A 22,691-nucleotide genomic window follows, 5' to 3' on the forward strand; every position below is an offset into this window, starting at 1 on the left:
ACATGTGAGGCTTCTTCCCACATGTGCCCTCTTCAACTCCGGCTCCTTCAAAATTTTGATCCCCATCGACTTCCATGGCACACAGTTCTCTCCATCCCTCTATGAGTCCTTCACACTCTGTCTTGGTGGTTGCTCCCACAGCATTTCCTATCCAGCATGCCCTTTCAACATCCGCTTCCAGAGATCTCCCTATTGACAGATGCCTCCCTTTGGGGTTGGGGAGCCCAATGCAGGTCTCTGTCTGCAAGTGGGACTTGGATTCCTTGAGAGAGAACTCTCCATATCAATGCTCGAGAACTTTGAGCAGTTCATCGGGCCCTAATCTCCTTCCTCCCGGTGCTGACTGGCAAGGTTGTTCAAGTAGCCTCAGACAACATTACCACACCCTTTTACATAAACAAGGTGGTACTGCCTCTCTTTGACTCTGCCGTGCAGCCATCTGTCACGGGCTGGGGTGCCAGTCAAAGGAAGTCCAGAACAGGCCAAGGTCAGGAGCCAAGAAGACAGTGCAAAGTCCAAAAAGCCAAGCCGGGGTCAGGAGCCAGAAACACAGAGCCAAGTCCAAATCACTAACCAGAAACGTAGTCCAAAGCCAAGCCGGGGTCAGGAGCCAGGAACACAGAGTCAAGTCCAAAGCCAGGGGGTCTGAAGGTCTAGGTGAAAGAGCTGAGCTGGAGTGGATGCTAGCAGCACGAAGCTGACTTGTTGCTTCCACAAAGAGTACTGCCCAGAGTGTGGAGTTATATGCTTACCAATTAGCCAGCTGCACGATCGGCCAGGCTCCTGTTATAACTCTGGGATGGCTGAGCATCTCCCTTGTAGCCTGGTCTCTCTTTGCCTGATTGCTAAGTTTTGCACAGTCGCTCCCTTAAACGAGTCACACGTGGGGGTAAGTCAGGAGGACTTTCAGCTTGCAGTTCTTCCTTCTTATCTGGGCCAGGTGTGAAGACTGCTGTTACAAGCACTTGCCAGCTATCCTTCTCTGCTGCTTCAGAGGGGCCAGCTGTGATTTCTGCAGGCTCTGTCAGCTCATCCTCATCCATCAACCTTTGGAACTGTTGCCTTCGACACTTCATCTCTGTATCTGCCATACACATACCAGGTATTCAGAATGTCGATTCCAATGTCCTCAGTCGTGCTCCTCTACAGGAGAGCAAATGGTCTCTCCATCCTCGATATCTTCATCCTGTCTTCCACAAGTTTGGTTGCCCAACGATAGACGGGTTTGCAACTCAGGAGAATGCTCGATGTCCTCTATTTTTCACTCGAGGTCGACCATCGCACAGATCTCTCAGGGATGCATTCCTTCACAGATGGACCGGAACCCTGTTTTACTTCTTTCCTCCATTCCCTCTGATTTCAAGGGTGCTCCAGAAGATTGTGGTAGATGCAACCTCCTCCATCCTGATCACTCCCTGGTGGCCTCGTCAGCAGTGGTTCCATCACCTTCTGCATCTCTCCAGGGGCCAGTTCCTCCATCTTCCTCATGCTCCAGATCTCCTCTCTTGGGATCGGGGCAGGGTCCTCCACCACGACCCGGCTTTTCTCAAGCTCACAGCTTGGAGGATCCTACAGTAGATTTTCCTCCTGCTGTCTCCAAGGTGCTGCTTAATGCTTGAAAGCCATCCACTCGCAACACTTATCGACGGAAGTGGACCAGATTTGTAATTTATGTGAAGCAATGCTCTTTTGATCCTTACCACGCATCTTTGGCTGATATTCTCTCTTATGTAGTATCCTTGAAGGACTCTGGTCTTGCATGCTCTTCGCTGAAAGTGCACCTGGCTGCAGTCTCGGCGTATCACTCCCTTATACAAGGGGTCACGGTGTTCTCCCACCACATCATGAAGTCCTTTCTGTGGGGCCTCTTTCACCTCTGTCCCCCTCGAAAACCGCTGGTGTCGTCCTGGAGCCTATCTTTGGTCCTTACCCAGTTGATGGCTAAACCGTTCGAACCAATGGCTTCAACAGACCTTTGGCTCCTGTCCTGGAAGACAGTCTTTAATTGCTATTACTATGGCTTGGCAGGTAGTAGAACTTGCTGCCTTCAGGGCAGATCCTCCATATACTATTTTCCACAAAGATAAAGTTGTATTAGACCAGACCCAACCTTCCTTCCTAAGGTAGTCTCTGCCTTTCATCTGTCGCAATCTTCTGTCCTACCTACTTTCTTTCCAAACCTTGCTGATACTCCTCAAAGGGCCTTGCACTCCTTAGATGTCAGCAGAGCTCTCTCTTTTTATCTCTCTTGCACGCAGCCCTTTCGAAAGTCTCAACGGCTTTTTGTGGCATATGCACCCCCATGTAGGGGTGATGCGATTTCATCACAGAGATTGTTGAAATGGGTGACCTCCACCATAGCCCTCTGCTATGAGCTTGCACATGCCTACCTGTATTACTGCCCACTCCACAAGAGTGGTATCGACTTCAACTGCCTTCCTGGCTGGTGTCCTTCTAGAAGACATCTGTGCTGCTGCCATGTGGTCCTCCAGCTTGACCTTCGTGTCCCACTATGTGCTAAACGTTCGAGCTCGACAGGATGCTGCTTTTGGCCAACTGGTGCTGAGATCTCTCTTCGCATGAGTCTTCTGCTTCAACAGGTAGGACCTGTTGCAAATGATATTCTTATCTCATAACTCCTCCATCTGGTTTAGCTTGTTAATCACCCATGTGTGGGACTGCACAGATACCACGCAGAAGGTAAACAGGTTGCTTACCTGTAACTGATGATCTTCAAGTGGTCATCTGTGCAGTACCACAATCCCACCCAGCCTTCCCCACTGCTGGCATCTTCTGATCACTTACCTTGGTTGATGGGACTTGTCGGTAGCAGTCGAAGGAACGGAGTGGGAGGCGGCTCTCTCCACTCCAGGCATGCGCGGAGTGTGTCTGCTCCCCAGGGCGGGAAGAGAGCCTGCCAGAAAAGACTTCTGAGGCAAGCTCTGGAACATTCTCCGATTGAGGTCGTGCACAGGTGCCCAACCCATGTGTGGTACTGCCAGGGGTCATTTCGTGGAAAAAGAGGTGCAGGAGCTCATTAGCATAATTTATTTGCATATGCCACACCCCCTGACATCACCGGAAGTGTGTCAGAAGGCAACACCCACCGCTCAGGATCCACCCCAAAAATCTCCAGGTATTTCCCAACTCAGAGAGAGAGAGAGACAGAGACAGACATTCCAGGGCACTCCCCCAAATCCACCTCTTCCACTGAAGTAATTTCCTTCTTTCAAAATTCAGATTTAAATACACCAACATATATCACCTTTCTACCCTAGAAATTGATGCTTCCCTGGCCCTTCCTGTGAGGTCACTTCCTCCTTCCAAATTTAAATTTCTCATCTTACATTGCTTTCTGCCCCATAAATCTTCAGCATCTTACTCTCCTCCATTTTATCTTCAAAAACCACCCTGTGAGGTAGACTGCCTCCCAAGCATCAAGAATACAGAACATCACTGCCCCAGACATAGTGTTCCATCTGTACTTTGTGACTAATAGCCTCTCATGGACCTCTGCTCCGTATGTTTATCCAGTCCCCTCTCGAAGCTGTCTGTGCTTGTAGCCACCACCACTTCCTGCAGCAGCGAATTCCATGTATTAATGACTCCTTTGGGTGAAGCAGTACTTCCTTTTATCTCTTCTAAACCTACTGCTCCTCAGTTTCATGGAGTACCCACAAGTTCTTATACTGTGAGAAAGGGGAAAAAGAATTTCGGCGCCTTCTCTATCCCATGCATCATTTTGTAAACCTCTGTCATGTCACCCCTCAATTGTTGTTTCCCCAAGCTAAAGAGCCTTAAACGTTTCTTCATAAGTACAAGAAATTGATCAGGGAAGAAGGTTCAGGATTCTAAAATGTTTTCCAGAATATTTCAGCACCAGCCAAAAGGTATAGTAAACCATCTACATCTACATATTGATGCATGGAGACTTTCTGCAAACTTACCCTTCTCCAGATCCCTTGTGGTCAGGCTTTGCTTGGTGGGGAGGGGGAAGGAACAAAAAATCCTTCCTGTAGCCATTTATTATCAGGCTCTAAAAATGATCAAGGAATGCACCCAAACGCGGAGAGAAAAATTATATTCTGCATCAGTAATTCATGGTCTGCATGTGAGAACTGATCCCAGCTCAGGATATTCCCAGAGGAGTCTACACTTTTAAATTTATTTTTATCTGCAGATTAACATTGCAAGATCAAAAGCCCTTGTCTCTTGTAAACATCTTTCCATCTCCTACACTGGAATCCAGTAAAACGGCTAAATCTTGCATTTATTTGGGCTTTGAATTGCTGTAATTAATGGACCCATTGATTGCTTCCCCAACTTTCTCCTAAAGACCATTTCCAGATGTAATTCATAGAAAAAGCATACAAAATTGGAGTCCAGACTTCAGTACCACCTTTTAAGACCAACAAAGTTTTATTCAATGCTGGAGTGCACACTTCCTCAGAGATTAGTTCCTTGGCTGACCCACATATACACAGAGCAGATCGCACAACCCCTGCCAGGGCAGCTTCTCCCGGTGGTGGGGAGAGGAGCCCGTGGTTGCATCCTCATCCAGACTGCCACCATAAGACCAACAAAGTTTTCTGCAAGCCTGGAATGGACACAGAGGCAGAAATGCCTGGGTTCCCTGTCCGATGTTCTCCAGGTGCCCTGTGGCTGCGGGGCACCTAGAGAACATCAGGCAGGGAAGCCAGGCATTTAAATCCCCCCCTTCCCCTGAGCCTCTCCGCAAAAGCCCGCCTTCCCTCCCTTCTGCATATCTGCCCACCTTCCCTCCCTTCTGCAGCAAGCCTGCAGCGGCGGGCTGGCTAGAGAAGGGGAGGGGAGGGCAGGGAGGCGCCAGGGGAGCACCCTGGGCTCTTTACTGCTGGAGCGCCGCTCTGCCACGTTCCGGCAGGAAATGGCCTCTGGGTACTGCACAGATGACCACTCAAAGATCATCAGTTACAGGTAAGCAACCTTTCCCCCCCTTTTTTCACTGCTGCAGCACACTAGGTAAGAACGTAAGAGAAGCCGTATTGGATCAAGTTAATGGCCCATCCAGTCCAACACTGTGTCACACAGTGGCCAAGGCTCAGGTGCCCTCAGGAGTTCCACCAGCGGAGCCAGGACTCCAGAAGCCCATCCACTGTTGCCTTCTGAACCCCAAGAATACAGAGCATCACGCTGGAAGAAATGGCTACTTTGGAGAGCGGACTCCCTTGCATTCGACTCCCCCTCCAAATTTCCAGGAAGTTCCCAATGGAGTTGGCATCCCCATTCGGAGCACCTATAAACTAGCCAGTGGAAGGCAGGCTTCAGTTGGGGAAGCAGGCCCACCTGGGGAGGGGGCACAAGATCCAGCCTGGGGCATCCATGGAGAAGCCTCCCCGGGGTGTCTGTGGAGCAGCCAGCCAATCCAGCCAGCCTTCTTCCCTCCCTCCCTTGGCAGAGGACCAGCTGGGCTGATTGAGGGAAGTGTGTTTGGTGTGGCACAGTTCAGCTCTGCTTCACCAGGGCCAGGCAAATGCGCAGCCGCTGCCTCCTCTCCAGTGGGCATGATGGAGTGGCACAGCAGCGGACGTTACAGGCCACCACAGGGGAGCAGACTCAGTCCCCAAAGCAACAGACAGGACAAGCCTGCGAGTGGGGTAGGGGCAGGAGAACGATGGCCACCAAAAGCCCACTGGAGAGAGCCAACTGAAGGGGGGTGGAGAGGTGAAAAGGCTAGCAAGGCTGCTGTGGAGGCCACCCAAACCTGAGGCTGGCAGCCGCCGCCAAGTGCTCTCCAGAAGCTCTGCAAATGGAGGTGGTGGGAGCACGAAGGCCACCAAAAGCCGATCTGGAGAGAGCCAGCTGAAGGGTGATGAAAGGCAAGAAGGCGATGGCTGGCAAGGCTATCGTGGAGGCCGCCCAAATCCCAGGCCGTAGCAGCAGCCAAACGCTCCCCAGCATCCTCGGGGGAGGGGGGGCATAAAGGCAGCCAAAATCCTGCGTGGAGAGACCCAACCAAAAAGCAAGGGTGGGGAGGTGAGAAGGCAATGACCCCCAAGGCCGCTGAAATCCCTGCCTGGCAGCAGCAGCCAAATGCCCCTCGGCAGCCCCCAAGGCCCAGTGCCTGACCACCCCACCCCACCGGATTGACCCCCAAACCTCTCCTGCAAAGAGGGCATGCTACCACTGTCGCCAAGCTAGGTCCCAGGCAGCCAGGGGGTGCTGCCGCTGGAGCGATCCCTGCCGGCCTCAGGCATTCTTCATCCAGCACCGCAGCTCATTCTGCTCAGGGATCGGTTGGGCTGTCCCCTGCCTCCCCGCCCTCAGGCTCCTCCCCTCCTAGCTTTTGCCCAATTGGCTGCTTGTGCTTCATGTCAGAAGTTGAGCCAGGAAGGGAGCCAGTGCTGCGGAAGAGGGAGAGGTGTATGACTGACTGGAAAAAAATAAAAGGAAGCAGCGGAGCTGGGGTTGGGAAGGAAAAGAGCTGGGAGTTCAGTGGCTGTGGAGCAGAGCACCAGCAGGGAGGAGGAGGAGGAGGAAGGAGGCTGCTGGTGGGCTGGATAAGAGCCCTGTATGGGCCTGATCCAGCTCGTGGGCCGTATGTTTGACACCTCTGGGTGCTTCAAATGCTGGACCATTGTCAGAGGTTTGTCGTAGCATTGTGTAACTAACCTTTAGAGCATGTCCAGCACTCTAGGAGCTGCTTCAGTGGTACAATCCCATGTTGCAAAGTGTGTGTGTGTGTGTGTGACAGATGGGGCCAGTTGGGTGGGACTTTCATAAACATTTTGTGCTCTCAAGGTAATTGTCCCCATACATGTGTATGTCTGTCCGTGTACCATACTGAAGTGAGGGGGGAATTGGAGGTCTGCAGTGGAAGGTGGAAACAGGTGGAAGTTCTCTCCCTCCCCTCATTTATGGAAATCCTTTGTGGGATCCAACTCTTGGTCCAGTTCTTGCACTTTTTCACAGGGCAGACTTGAGCCTGAGTGCAAAGAATGTTGGCATTCTGTTTGTATGAGGCCATGATGATGATGATGATGATGATGATGATAGGGACCAATAACATTCCCGTAGAACAAAGATTGTTTAGGCTAGTCTTGCAAATTGTGGGGTTTTTTGGGGGGGTAAGGTGTGTGCATGCCATCAAGTCACTTCCAATTTGTGGTGACCTGGGGATGTAGTAATTGCCCTCAGATAAGCACCTGAGATGCAAATTATCTGAGCTTCTTGTCTCATTTATTTCTGTTGGCTACAAGTTTAGCTTCAGTTCTTTGACTGTGTGCTGCCAATTTAGAATGTGCCTATAATTTTGCTCTCCTTTTTGCCTTTAAGGACTGTTAGCCTTTTAAAGATTGGCAAAAGAATCCTTAAATGGTAAGCAGCTAGCTGAGCACTTGTGTGTGTTATCTGACCAGGATTGAGTTCTTCCTTGAGGAGGGGCTGTGGTTCAATGAAAAGAGCATATATGTTGTCGAAGGCTTTCACAACCTTGACACAGAGGGTACTCCATCTTTCTGTGTAATACCTCTGAGGATGCCAGTCACAGCTACTGGCGAAGCGTCAGGTCCTACAATGTCAAGACCACGGCCACACAACCCGGAAAATCTACAACAGCTAAAAGAGCATATAGTTTACATGCTGAAAGTTCCAGGTTACGTCCTTAGCATTTCTAGTTGAAGGACTTTAGGTAGAAAGTGTTGAAAAAGATCTTTCCATGCTTGATACTCCAGTGAGCCACTGGCAGAGGCAGACAGTACTGTACCTGTTGTCTGATTTGATACAAGAGTAGCTTCATATATTTGCTTCATGCTATCCTTCAAGCAAAGTGACGGAGATGGCTGTCCTTTCCTAGTCTTCCCATGCTTTCCGGCCTTTCCTTAATAGGAAATAGAGGCAGCTAGCCAAAGATAGCACATCATCTGTAGGAGACAGCAGGGAGGGTGCTCTGAGAGTGATGTTGTGTTGCATCAAGCAGATCTCTGGAGAGGCTGTATATGCATTCCCTAAACAAATAAATAGCTTGTTTTCCTCTGTGCCTGGAAAAGATGGGCGGCAGGTATTGAGTGGGAAAGAAAAGGAAGAAGAGGAATAGGTGAATGGAGCAGGTGGTAAAAGATCATCCCTTGCTAATTTATTTGCTGTGTTGATCTAATCCTGCATTAATATAGTTTTGTTATGAGGTTTTTCCTACTGCTGTATAATGCAAAAAAGATATAATACATTTCCTGGTTAGTTTCTTTAATATTAAGGGAAATGTCCTTGAAAAAAAGTTAAGCCTTATCCTCCCCTGCTTCTAGATTCATTTCTTTGGCAACTTGTTTGGAATCAAGCAACACAGTGGAGAGTATAGTGTGTAAGCTTCCTTGACTTGAACATTGTAAACATAATTTGTATGACTACGGGGGATCAGAGGCTACAGCTGAGACACGGACCATATAGGTTGTCGAATCCTATCAGTGTTCATCAAAATGTATCAAATTTTATTTTGCATTATAAATATATTAGACTTTAATTTTGGGAAGCCAGCACTAGATATTGGGTGCCAGATTTGTATTAGGCCGTGTACTGCTTCAAATGTTTAGGTTCCAACATCACATTTCTTTGAGTTCAGATAGCTAGATCAGAGTCCCCAGCATGGTGCTTGTAGGTGCCATTATGCTGCCAGTACCTTTCTTGGCACCCATCAAGGGTTTTAAGAAATTGGGTGGGGTTCCTACCCAGCAGGACTTGGCCACTGGAGATCTGATTGGCTATGCAGATTAAAATAACATTGTTACAGTGTTTATTCTTTCTCATCTGTCTTTCCCAGTGCATTTTTAATTACCTCTCTTCTTCTCTGCACTTGGGCTTCCTCTGTGTGCATGGCTGTCCCTCCTGTGGCAGCCATTTTGTGGTAAGTTCTGCCTTCTGCAGCAGCCATTTTGTGGTGTGCCCACCATCCTGTGTTAGAATTCCAAAAGTGCCCATGGGCTCAAAAAGGTTGGGGATTCCTGAGCTAGTTATTAGTAATAGATATTAATGGCGACAGTGGCAAAGGAGGTGGCTTCTGCTGCTGAAGTGAAGGGGGAGACCCAGCATGAACGCACACTGATGGGCAGGCAGCGACCCACCCCACCTAAGGAGGAGGAGAGAGGGCAGCAACTGCACATGCATGGCCTGGCAAAACCAAGAGAGAGAGGAAGGGGGGATGGACCCTTCAGCCAGCCAACCTGACACAGGGCTTTTCACTGCTCTTGCTGCCACTGCACTCCTCTTCCTTGCGTGCAGGCCGGATAAGAGACCTGGATGGGCTGGTTCCGGCCCCCAGGCCTTATGTTTGAAACCCCTGACTAGAGTCTCACAATATAAGCTGACTGTGAATGCACCAGTTTATAGGACCTAGGGGCTAATGCCATCTTGGAGGCACAAGAAATGCTCTTGTAATATGGTGAGACCCCCCTCCCCACAGCTGTACTTGCAGCACATCTGCTGGTATGGCTATCTAGCAGAGAAGGATGTCAGGTCTCCTTCAGCATTCTTGCTTGATATTGAGGGACTTTTGGGCCCTTGGGACAGTGGTTCTCAAATTGTAGGACAGGTCTAAGAGATGGGAGTCCAAATTTTCAGGGAGGGACAGGATTCTTAGGATGTGAAGCCTTCTTCTTCCACCAGCCAAGACATGGATTGACTTCTCATAGGGGTGTATCTTACCAGCTTTTCCCTTCCTCATTGTTGCCTCAGTCCCATATGGCTTTAATGCATGTGTTCCTTTGATCCCAGCATAACCTTTTCAGTAGTCAAAAAACCACCTTCTTCCCTCTTTCATCAGCATGCTTCTCTAATGGTTAATCAGGCCCCTTTATAGTTATGTGCTTTGCTTTGTGTGATTTTGAATGTAAGCTTTATGTTGATCTTGTTGGACTACAGAATCATAGAATCATAGAGTTGGAAGGGGCCATACAGACCATCTAGTCCAACCCCCTGCCCAGTGTAGGACCAGCCTAACTACATGCAGGCCGTCCAGGAGAGTGTGGAACTAAAAGGTTATAGATTAACTAGGCTTTAACTTGTTTACAAGTCATGTATTTGGCCTTATAGACAAGACTGCTTTTGTGTTTCATTGAGTACCACAGCAGCTTATGTATTTCATAGATTCTGTTCTAGTCTTTTGAAGAAAAAACTCAAATAATGAATTATTCCCCAAAGTAATTATGTTTAAAAGTGTATCTCCTTATAGAAGCCACTGTAAATACTGCCTACATAAAACATTGGGGCTGGCTAGAGATAGTATTAAAGGCTAGAACAGGATGAGTAAGAGTGAAACAGACTTCTTGCTCATTCCATTTAGGAAATGAATTAATGAGCATGAAAACATTTTTACTTTCTGGTAGCTAGGTAATAATAGCAAGGCAACAAATATTACTTCAGAATACAAAGCACAATTTCTGCATTTTAATGGTTTAGGTCAATAAGTTACTAAATGTTATGAACCATAAAGTTATCCAACTTCTCCCAGTGTGCATGTTTGTGACTTCAGGTATGGAATCCAATGCACAGCCTTTTCCATTGTTTATTTTTTGCTGTAGTATATATGTATAAATGGAATCTTGGATTAATCCTTGTAATGTAACATTCCATTATAAGGAGATATATTGTTCCTGTAATGAATAGTAGAATTGTCATAGAATAGACCTTTTCATATTCTCCTGTTTTCTGCATCACTGTGTTGCTCACAGAAAGCTACTTGTAAGGGTTGTGACTAGGGGTGTGCAAAAAAAAAAAAAGCCGGTATTTTTCGGGTTCGGGTAAATCAGACCCGAAAAATATCAGTAAATGCCAAATTTCCCCAGTAAAATAATGGTAAGGTATTCGGACTGGGGCTTTATTCGGTATTCCTGAATATATTCGGGTTCGATTTACACCACCGGAGGGAAAGGAGGCATGTTAGAATGCCGCCTTTCCCTCTGGTAGACCCTACAAATTTCCCTGTCAATTTCCCTCCCGCCAGTCAGCTGGGAGTGAAATGACAAGGGAAAGCCTGGCTCTCTGCCTTCCCTTCTCTAGCTAATAATCAGACCCAAAGGAAACTGAAATTATGCGCTAAATGTCTATGCAATATATTATCCAATATTCAAAGCATATCAAAATATACAAAAAGTGAGTTTAAACGATCATAATAATTAAATTCATAGTTGTTAACGAAGTTCTCCGGAATGACGTATCGTTTTGTGGAGACTTCCTCTGAACCTTACAAAATTAATGAAAAACGTGTATAAAAATACAGTGTGCAATGTACCTATAAATATACAAATGTGTCAATAAAATGTAATACATACAACGTGTCTTGTTCCTGATATAACATCAATTGGTGTCTAAATAGTAGTCTCTTCTACAAAGATTTTCTATGGAAAAAACATTGTTTCAATTAACTACTTCCTACATACAATAGTATCAGATATCAAAAACATATTTTAACATCAATTATATATGCTCACCAGATCATAGTTGTCATTTTTGCTCGATGAGTTCTGCACGGGCAGGTTGAACAATCACTAGTAGCCTTAGCAGGTGTGACACATCTCCTCTGTTGTATATGTTTAAATAGACTCTTAAAGGTATACATACAAAAAACACTTACATATATACTACTGTTTTATACAAAAATCCCAAGTACTACAAAAAACACGATAGGTCTAAAGATGCATTCCTATCATTGGGGTAACATTTGTTCAGCCTATATATCCAAAACGCTTCTTTCCGTAATAGATATTTATGCATATCTTGTCAGTTATATCTATCTAACTTCAAAACTGCCAGTACTACAAACTTAAATTCATCATATCTATGGCCATGATCTGTAAAATGCTGGATGAGTGGCGCTTCTAAATATTTGTGCTTAATGCGTGACCTATGTTCTAAAACACGTGTCTTAACTGAACGTGTAGACTCTCCCACGTATTTCAGCCCACAAGAACATATCAAGAGGTAAATTACCCTTTTTGTTGAACAGGTGGAATAGAAATTAATTTCAGTCTTGAAGTTTACTTCTGGGAAGTCCAAAATACGTGTTTCCCAACTCTGTGCACAGACCATGCACCTTAAACATCTGAAATGTCCTTTAGGAGTATCAGTGGGTACCTGATCGGGAAGTGAAGCAGGCATGTTTAAATGCCTTTATTTCCCTCCCTGAGATCAGGGAGGGAAAGAAAGGCATTTAAACATGGCCCCCTCCCCTGGGCTTCTTCACAATAGTGGAGAGGCCCAGGGAAGGAAGGGTGCATGTTTGCCTGGCTGCACTCTGTCTCCTCAGCCAGTCTGCCAAGGCGCACAAGCTGGGGAGACCAAGGGCAGCCAGGCAAACATGCCTGCTTCCCTTCCCAATCTTCTCCAGGTGCTCCACAGCCACAGGGTGCCTGGAGAAGATCGGGAAGGGAAGCAGGCGTGTTTACAATGCCTTTCTTTCCCTCTCTGACATCAGGGAGGGAAAGAAAGGCATTTAAACATGGCCTCCTCCCCCGGGCTTCTTCGCAATAGCCACGGGGTGCCTGGAGAAGATCGGGAAGGGAAGCAGGCGTGTTTACAATGCCTTTCTTTCCCTCTCTGACATCAGGGAGGGAAAGAAAGGCATTTAAACCCAACAGTTGACTGATGGCTGAGCCAGGTGTTAGGTTTAATGAGACCTTTTTCGTATAGCAAAATAAACCCCCAAAAAGCCGGATAATTATGGCTTTTTTGGGTTCAGCTATACCGGTGGCCGAATACAGAACTGTGATCTGTATTCGGCTTATGTGATACCCGAAAAATACCGACAAGGTGTTTTTCAGGTATTTTTTCGGTTCAGCTATAGCTGAATGCACACCCCTAGTTGTGACCCTAAGGAATACAATGGGATGGATTTTGGAAGACTAAGTGAAAAGTCTGTGAAACCTCCCCTTCCACTGCTCATTCAAGGGGACCTATGATTCCAACTCACAGTGCACAAAAAACTTTGTAGAAAAAACTTTTTTTATAGACTAAACTAATTTAACAGCAGGAAAGCCTAAAGTGAAAGAGGAAAATTGGTTTGATTTTAGAAGAAACTATTGTATTACACAGACGTAAAATAGTTGCTAAGTTGCTGAAACAGCCATTTGTAAATCTGGAACAAGTGTAGACTTGGAGCCTTCTTACAAACAAATCATATTAATACATTTACTTAAAATTGAAGATGAAATTGTAGAAGGACCACACAACGACCTGTGCTTAGTCTTTGTGTTTAAAGATGCCAAATACCTAAAAAAGTGCAGTGTTTCCATAGGCAGTGTTTCTTTTGTGCTTGCAGACCATGGAGCCTCAAATTCCAGAAGCATTACATGGGCAGTTTTAATGAATTCATGTCTGGGTTTCCTGCAGCTGATGTGACAAGCAGCTTTATAAGTTGCTTCCCATCAATTCCTGTTTTCTAGCTCTTTTGTGTCATCTGCTTGGAGAAAATGGTGAAGAGCTTGGTTTCTACAGTAACTGTTGAGTGCAGGCTGATTTCTTTCAGCTCCTTTTACTCTGTGCAAGGATGTGTTTGATTTCTTTAGGCTCTCTTCTGTAGTAGTTGTGGAGGTTTAAATTTTACCTGGTTTAATGCTGAAAAGCATGGTGGGATTTGTACTTCTGAGTGCAGTGTGTTTACCAGAATGGGCTAAAGCTGGTGCTAATTGCTGTTAGCCAGTGATTCTTATTTTGCTGATAGAAAAATTGATCTAAGTTAAATAATTTATTTATTTTATTCATTCGATTTATACCCTGCCCTCCCCGCAAGCAGGCTCAGGGAGGCTGAAAAATAATGTAAGCTAAAGTGGTAGGATAGCATGTTTGGAAGAACTGATATTATATGTTGTTGATGGCTTTCACGGCCAGAGTTCATTAGTTGTTTTTCAATTTTCTGGCTTGTATGGCTGTGGTCTTGGCATTGTAGGATCTGACGTTTCGCCAGCAGCTGTGACTGGCATCCTCAGAGGTATAACACAGAAAGGTGGAGTACTTTCTGTATCAAGGTGAGAAGAAAAAAGGTAGGTAGGTAATTTATATCTACTCAGGAAGGTGGGGTAGGGCTGAGTCATTATCTTGTAGGAGTTCCCCAGGCTGTGACATGCTAATGAAGGAGCTTTCTTGAGGTTCTTTTGCATATGGAACGGCTGTTGAAATTCTAATCTTATCTGTAGTGCTGTTGTAAGATGTAGAACATTTTCTGTTTTTCAGGATAGGAAACCATGCCCTTCTCATCTACTAAGAGATATTATGTCAAGAAAAAGTGTGAGGATGAAATTTGTAGTGATTAGGGAAGCTCTAGTGGCTGTTTTGTTTTCAGCCTATGTAAAAACTACCTTTCAAGATGAGACGGAAGGTTCATCTAATCCAACGTTCTGCTTCTAATAGTGATCAGTAAGTACTCTAGTATAGGGATGGGCACGAACTAGGAAAATGGAGGTTTGTGGTTTGTAAGGTTTCACAAACTGGGACAAACCTCCCACGCTTTGCGAACTGGTTCAGGTTTGTGAACTTGGTTCAGGTTTGTGAACTTCATGGACAGGGCTCCCAAGTACTTACCTTAATTCGGCGGGAGATGTATAGTTCTTTGCGGGACCATTCCTAAGGAGAAAACACAGGCGCTGCAGTATTCCGTCACCCAGACCTGACATAGGCACGTAGCCAGGCAACACTCTAGCAATGGGGCTGGAAACTTGATGTTACCATCGAGTTTCCAGTCCCATTACCAGAGCGTTGCCCAGCTACGTGCCTACGTCACGTCTGGGTGACGGAATAGTGCAGTGCCTGTGTTCCAAGCAAGAATCTTCCGATGGGAAAGCATGTGTCCCCCGCCGGATCGAAGGTAGGTACTTGGGAACCCTATTCACGGATCTTCTCCCATCCTTTCTGTTGACGGCAGCTTCTCAAGGCCAGCAGAATGGAAGGGGGGAAGATCTCCCTTCCTGGAAGGTCTTCCCTCCCTCCTTTCTGCTTGAAGTTGGTCCCCGATGCCAGCAGAATGGAAGGACGGGGGGAGATCTTCCAAACCCATTTAAAGGGAACATTCCCTTTAAAAGGGTTTTGCAAGTGGGTGCTGCGTAGGAGTGGAGTCCAAGCAGTGAATTTGCTGCCTGGACTCCACTCCTGTGTGGCGCCTACTGTCAAAACCAATTTAAAGGGAACGTTCCTTTTATATCTATTTTGGCAGCAGGCGCCTCCCAGGAGTGGAGTCCAAGCAGTGAATTTACCCAGAACTGGTGAATTCACCGCTTGGACTCCACTCCTGCATGGTGCCTGCTTGCGAAACCCATTTAAAGGGAACGCTTTGAAACGTGGGGAAATAGATGCAAGCCATTTCACTGATCCCTCTCAATCTCCCCCCGCTTCATGAACCTCTCGATACCATGTGGAGGGTCGTGGATAGGGATGGTCACAAACTGGGCTAAATTTGTGACGAGTTTACGTTTGTGGTTCAGTACGTGCCCATCCGTACTCTAGTATGCTCACACAGGTAAGTCATGAAGGCAGCAACCCTTTCCTGTTGTTTGTTCCCAGCCTCTGGGATTCACATATATATATATATTTCCCCTGAACCTGGAGATTCTGTTCAGGCATCATGCTGTGTAATACTGAAATTGGTGACCCATGCTGATGATTAGGGCACCAAAATGGAGCCATAAGTAAAGAGGAGGGAAACCTCCTCAGAATACAGAAAAAATACTGACTTCCCCCCCCTTCCCCATAAAATATGGGGAGCCCCCCCAACCCTGACAGAATGAGGGCTGAGCATGCAGTCTGTCTCATGCTACCATGGAACCTCTGTAGCATGAAGAGAATTTAGGTGCACACCTGTTGACAGACTGGATAACAGTGAGTAGTGTGGGAAGACTGGAGGATAAATACCCTGTAGTGCTGCTTTGGGGGGTTGGGGTTGAGGAGAAGCACAAAGAGCCCTTTTTCCAGGCTTTCCAACAAGAGTTTTGTATGCATATTGCCAAGTGACATTGCCAAACAGGTCTGGAATTCTTGAAGGCTCTAAAGTCCTGATCTTCCAGTTTTGTGATCTTAAATCCGCCTCTAGATTGTGAGTTGGGTGAGGTGGAGAGCTTGTTCCACTTGGAAGCTTAGAACTGCATCACCATATTGGCTTTCACCATAACCCATGGTTGTGAAGTCCATACATTGTTTCTGCATTGTGTGAATAAACATTTCATTTGGTCTGTCTTGAATGTACCGCCCATCACCTTCATTGGGTGATCTTGAGTTCTAGGAGACAGATTTCTTTGCATTGTCCTGCTTGAGCTATCTTTCTTCTTCCAGAAAGTTCCTAATGTTGTAGACTTTTTTTTGTGTCAAGAAGCAGTCCCGTAGCTACAATGGGGCATTTCAGGGCTCCGCCCCCTCAAATGTTGGACATGCCCCACAACAGCTGCTGCCCTTCTCCCCCCTCCCTTCCCCCTCCCGTGACATATAAAGGGCCCTCCAGCTGATTGACAGGAGCACATGGCCCGTCGATAAGCTGGAGGGCCTTTTAAATCTTGCAGCAACCCTTTAAATGGGGGTTTTCAAGTGGGAGCTGCGTGCGGCTGCTTCTTTCCCTTGCAGGTTCCCTTTAAATGGTGTTTTTCAAGTGGGGGCTAACCATGCCTGAACTCAAAGCAGCGAAATCACTGTTTGGAGTTCAGGAAAGGTGTGTAGCCATCCTCTGTCCTCCCCCTCCCCTGCTGCCTCACCAACCCAAAATTTCTGGCTGCAGGGCTGTCAGGAAATTATTCAATCCCTTGATCATCTTATCTTGGCTGCCCTTTCTTGTAAATTCAGATATACTTTTAGAGATACTCCTATCAGTATGTGTTTATTTGCGTACATGAACAGCATGTGATTCATTAATGGTTAATGTAGAATTGTTAAGTTTGCTTCCTTGGAAACTGTAAATGTTGCAAAGTGGCAGGAATTAAAGAGTAGACTTTTCTGGGCAACTTGTCTTGTTTTTCTCGGTCATTCAGCTATTGCTCTTTCTTGTTACCACAGATACTGTACTTGGTGGTTGGATATTGCCAAACTGGATATTTTATAAAAAATTGTTTAGTTTGAAGTCAGTTTTTGAGATTGAGGTAATCTTCAAAAAACTGATGGGTGGGTTGTAGTCATTAATATAAATGGATTTTGTATAGATTATTTATAGGTTATGTGCATGGTACCATAGACCTTCATGGAATTTTGTCACTGCTGTGGTAGTGCAATGATTCTTGATTTTTGTCTTAATGGAAATGTAAATGGTCATGTGCGTCATGACAATTGCAGATCATACTTAAAATTTGGTTCACTTTTGATTATGATAAAGCAGTTTATAAAATTATACAAATATCATTGCATGCCCTTCCATTTAATGTGTGCATTTTTTTCCAGGTGTACATTCAGGTTTCCCAGCACAAACATCAAGATAACATTTACAGCTTTATCCAATGAAAAAAGAGAAAAACAGGAGTCCCCACAGTCCCCAGTGAAACCTGTGCAACCCCAGATCTCTCCTCTAACAATAAACATTCCGGACAACATGGCTCACCTGATCAGCCCTCTACCTTCTCCCACAGGAACCATCAGGTATTTAGACCATAATTCTGCTTGCAGTATTAATATAGTACTGTTGCATTTCATCTGAAATTGAACCACTTGTGGCTCAGCTCTTCCTCAGGGTAAATTACAGCCTTGTATGTTCTCAGCGGCTACCTGATCTTCCTAGAGTTTAGTCTTACATTTACCATACTAAGATTATTCAGGGGTAAACTAGACGTGATAGTGACAGACTTGTTTATAAGTGCATTTAGTGGAGTGACTCTATTTTTTAAAGTGCAAAAGGGGCACTTGGTGAAGGGATCTTGACCTTCCCCCCAGATACCTGCCCACCTACCCTATTCTATGCAATTGCTTTTCTATCAGTCAGCCTCAATTCTTATATGAGACTCTGAGGGAGAGACAAGTAACTTTGAGAGATGTGAAAAGGTAAATGCTAGATTAGTTAGTGGGCTTAACACTTCCTATCAGTGTGCCCCTTTGCTGCAGAAAGTGGATGTCCTCACCAACACTGTATAATTGGGACAGACTTGGCAGATAAAGGGATGGAGCTGCTGCAGTTTTGTGAGTATTGTAAGGCTTGAACTCCAGGTGTTCCAACTTGCTAGGATTCTTGGGCGCATTAGAATGAGTTTAGGAATAGTTGAATTTGTAGATTCTTTTTTTTCCCCTTCTGTAATGCAGGCTCAAAATAGTGCTATAAATAGAAAGTAAAATAGAAGGCATCCTTTGATCTGATTTGTTTCTAAGGGGAAAAGATTACCAGGCTGAACTTATTGTAATATTTCTGTAAGAAAATCACATGCTTAAAGATCACTGGTGAGCCTTATGAGTCACACCTGCATCTAGAGGTGGTAGAAACAAAATATGATAGCATTGCTGCAAATACTGGGATATGAGCTCCTTTTTATGGTGTGCTTTACTACAAGATTTGGCAAGTAGCTTTTTTGTTAATGAGTCTTACCCTAAAATACTTCGAGATAAAGGCATGAGGTTTTTAAAAAACGCTTGAGTGTTCTTAAAAGGAAAGTTGCCCCTGGGGAAAATGAGTGTATTTCTGTATGAGCCATTTAAATTGACAAGTTTGCTAATTGCAGTTCACTGAAATCACTTTTGTACTATATGAAAACCTACTGGACAGCAATTTCAAAATAACTGAGGTGGCCAGAATAGTCACGCTCAAGATCTAATTGCTTCCTACTAATATAGCTGCATTTAAAAAAATGAAAAACTATGAACTGAGCTAAGGTTTTGTTTGAAGACATGTAGATATCACAGTTGTTTAATGAAAAAAATGTGATATTTAAACCCAGAGATTGAAACTTTTGCAGAAGAAATGACATCTCAGTAATTGTACTACTATTGTTGTTTTGTTGTCCCCAGTATGGGGGTTATAAAACTGGTGGCAGTTATTACTTTTTAAAAGAATTAGAGATTGGAGAGTATGATCAAGGGCCAGGATCTGGAGGCTACATGTACAGAGTCTCTATACATCTGGGGGTCTTTTAGCTCTCCTCCCTCCTTTTGTAGTTGCTCATGCCCCCCCCCCCCCCCGCAACACTGCCTGTGAACTGGACTGGTATACAGTATGACATGAGGAATGGAAATATACCGTCCAGAGCTCTGGAGTTTTCTTTAAATTACTCCTTTGTGCATGTTTTATCACCTGTTGGAAGTTTTAATAAGATAATAAAATAGCAGCATTAATTACTTGGTCAAGCATACCCAGCCTTTTCTGGTTTAAAAAGCTGCATTGGTGATTCTTGGTAGCAAAACAAACATTCTACCATTTTATCAGTGTCCCTTCCTACCTGAACAAAAGATAAACAGCATATCTCAAGGGAAGCAATTGTAACCATATACAGCTTTCTCCAGGGAGAAGTGAGTAGAACTTCTGAATATTATCCTGTAGGCTTATATGAATAAAGCAGAGGACAATTTAGAGATAATAATTTTCCCATGCACTTTTACTTCATGTATTTATATTCCACTTAATGCCCCAAAAGGGTCTCAGAGCACGTAGTGGGACTGAACTTTTTCTGTCTGAGCCATAAAACTAAGTAGTTATAATTTTCTTACTTGTATGTAGATCTGACTTTTACAGTTCTTCCCTAAAGCCTTTTTCTCAGTGCTAGTTGTGAATGGAATTGTGTAAGTGTTATTGAATCTCTGTAACTTAACTGAATTTATTTCAGTTGACCACAAAAGCGCCTCTAATCATTGGGTAACGTTAACTTTTCTAAAACAACAACAACACACAGATATGTAAAGTAAGTACTTAAAAACTATAGGCTATAGCTGTCAATGTCAAAGAAGCATTCCCTGCTCTTCTAGGGAGGGATGCTTATTCTAAAGTGCTCTCTTTTACAACATCTTATCTACAAATACTGTGTTCTTTCACAAGTATTGTTTTAGTTGTATACAGTTTTTAATATTAAAAACTCATATAAATAATTCCTCTTAATTGGATGACAGCCTTATCGAGCACCCATTTTTTGTTGAAAACCAGATAGAGAATGGAACAACATCTATCTGCTCACTACATGCACACTGCAAATTTGTTACTAATTCAGAAAAAAGTTTCATAAACCTTGTAAGGTTAGCAGTAATGTTTTGAGAACTTCACATTCGTTATCTAGCTGTTTGGCTTGGTAAATGACTTTCACAATTTTTCCCTTTTATAAAGTTGTTGCAGTACATTTCAGAAGCCATGCATCCAACATTTTGAACAATGTTTCAAATTGGCAACTTTGAACTGAACACTTTTAATGGTTAATTTTGATAGGTACTGGCTTTAAGTACAGAAATAGGCTAGTGATCCAATCTGATAAAAACATGGAGTTGCATCCAAAGATGCCTTCCACCCACAGAAGAGAAGAGCACAGTTTTTGCCAGTTCCTTCTCACTGTAGATTTTTCAGCCTCCTAAGAGTGCAGTGAGCTACAGCTGTGGGGGGAGGGGATAGCCATCCTACAAACCATGCATTTCTTATGGTCCTTTGGATCCAGCTCATGCTATGGACAGGTAACTATCAATATAGTAAAAGCTTTGTTATCCAGCACTCATGGGGAATAAGGGCTGCTGGTTGATCAGATTTGCTAGATACTATTGTGAGTCAGCCTGAGCTCAGCATGAAGTCCTCAGGAGAAGGAGAGCCATGCATGGCTGGCTCTGAGTCGGCAGAAGCCAGCAAACAGGCTGATGAGCTGCAGGCTGACCAAGACTGACCAACAGCTGATCCAGAGCCACCACCCAGGTCTGATGCAGCAGGTGAGACTCAAGTCATTAAGACCAGACCACCAGGCTCCCCTCCACCCTTAGAGTGCCAGAGACAGAAACTTATAAGAGAGCTGCAAGCAAGAAGGCAGAGTGCACGTCTCCTGGCCCATTGCCAGCTGCTTGCTGATGACAGCCTGGAGTAGTTGCAGCAGTACTCCTAAGCAGTTGGCTGCTAACAAGGGCTTGTTAGGAAGTACCTATAAAACCCAGTGCTGGGATCCTGCATGTTGTCGAAGCAACAAGTCATTCTGTTGGACTCTGTGACCACAAGTCCTGACTTTGCTTGGACTGGCTTGGATCTTTGACTTTGTGACTCTGTGGATGACACTTGGACCTCTTGATTATGCTCTCTGCTTCACCTCTTCTGGTAATGACCCTCTGGCTTGTGGACTTTTGGCTTGTGGACTTCTGGGACTGAACTCTGGACTTTGTGTCTGGCTTGCCTGCCTATGCCTGTTAAATGACAGATACTCAAGCTTATTGCTATGCCTAGCATCCTATCTGGGGAATCTACAGCAACCAAACCCAGCCCTACTGGGAATGCCGTGCAACAGCCCCCATGCCTGGTTTCCCTGAGTCACAGAGCCATCCTATGCAGCAGACAGGCAAGCAGACCAGATGCCCAAAAGTCCTCTGCTAAAACTGACTCCCAACAGCTTAAAACAGGCTGAGGGAGATGGGAGACATCCAAGGATGACACCACTTGGCTACACTGTGTGTCAGAGAAGCCCAACAATGGCTGGAGGCATCAAGTTTAGTTGGAGTGGTGGGAATGGAAGGGGTATGGTGTTTGAGTGGGAGAAGCTTTCCCTCTAGGTGATGCCAGAAAACAAAGTTTTTACTATATAATCTACCTGCCTGAAGTTAAATTGATTAGGTCATTGTTCATATCCTGATCCAGTGTGTTACTGGTAAGGAGCAGGAAACAAACTTCAGTCGTCATTATTTTCATCTACAGACTTAGCATCAACATCTTACAATTTCTTTGGTCTCATGACAAACATTGCTACAATGCTACAAATACAATTCAGTGCATAGTATAAAAACATCCTTTGTGCATGTTACTTGGATAACTTGTCTTTTTGAAATAGACTGTTAGGATTGTTCTGTTGCTCTTACTACCCTAGCCTTTTAACCAAAAAGGATTTAAGAGTTCTAATATTGTGGCTGCTGTTTAGTTAATAATGTCCAGTATTGGTGAATCTTGTGATACCACTATCTCCAGATCTTAAACAAATGCTAGCTTTCTTAAGGATGCAGTCGTGTGCTGTGTTGCACACATTTGGAGTCCTTCCAGTCAATGTAGTTAATTACATGCAATTGCAGTTGGATACAACCATAGTGCCAATTTCTGCCTGTATTTCCCAGTACTTACTCCAAGCTGGTCTTCTAAAGTCATCTTAGGGATTGAACAAGCTGCAACATCAAAATAAAATACACAGCAAAAACCACACCCATATTTGATAAAGAGTTAAACATGGAAACATTGGAAACCCTGCCTCTTAGCAGTCATACAGCTATGAAGGAAGATGCACGCAAGGCATTGAAAATGAATATATAGAATTTCTCTCCCTTGCTATTCAACCAGCCCTCCACATTTTGCCTTTTCAGAGCTTCTCAGGGTTTTTGCCAAGATGTCTTTCATTTTCAGGATGCAGCTGCAGTCTTCTGCTTGCATGTGTCTACCTAACCAATTTTATTTATTTATTTATTTATTTATTTATTATATTTATACCCCGCCCATCCCGCATCTATTCCCACTTTTACCACCTTGCATTTAAGTGTTTAATCATAGACCCAAATATTTTGAACTGTTTGTGCCTTCTTGATTTTGAGAAAGGACTCTTACTCAGTCATAAGTAGAGATGTAAAATGTC

The 22,691-nt window shown here is 44.8% G+C and overlaps 1 protein-coding gene across 1 annotated transcript in view; it reads left to right on the plus strand.

Annotated features, from left to right (window-relative positions):
• Positions 1 to 22,691, plus strand: part of FOXK2 (forkhead box K2) — a 72,428-nt gene that overhangs the window by 15,000 nt on the left and 34,737 nt on the right. The window contains exon 2 of the mRNA XM_015424880.1: positions 17,371 to 17,565. Within this exon, the coding sequence (XP_015280366.1) occupies positions 17,371 to 17,565 (195 nt within the window). The remainder of the gene's footprint in view (positions 1 to 17,370; positions 17,566 to 22,691) is intronic.

This window comes from Gekko japonicus, unplaced genomic scaffold (assembly GCF_001447785.1).
Source record: "Gekko japonicus isolate JY-2015 unplaced genomic scaffold, Gekko_japonicus_V1.1 scaffold1387, whole genome shotgun sequence".
Classification (NCBI taxonomy): domain Eukaryota; kingdom Metazoa; phylum Chordata; class Lepidosauria; order Squamata; family Gekkonidae; genus Gekko; species Gekko japonicus.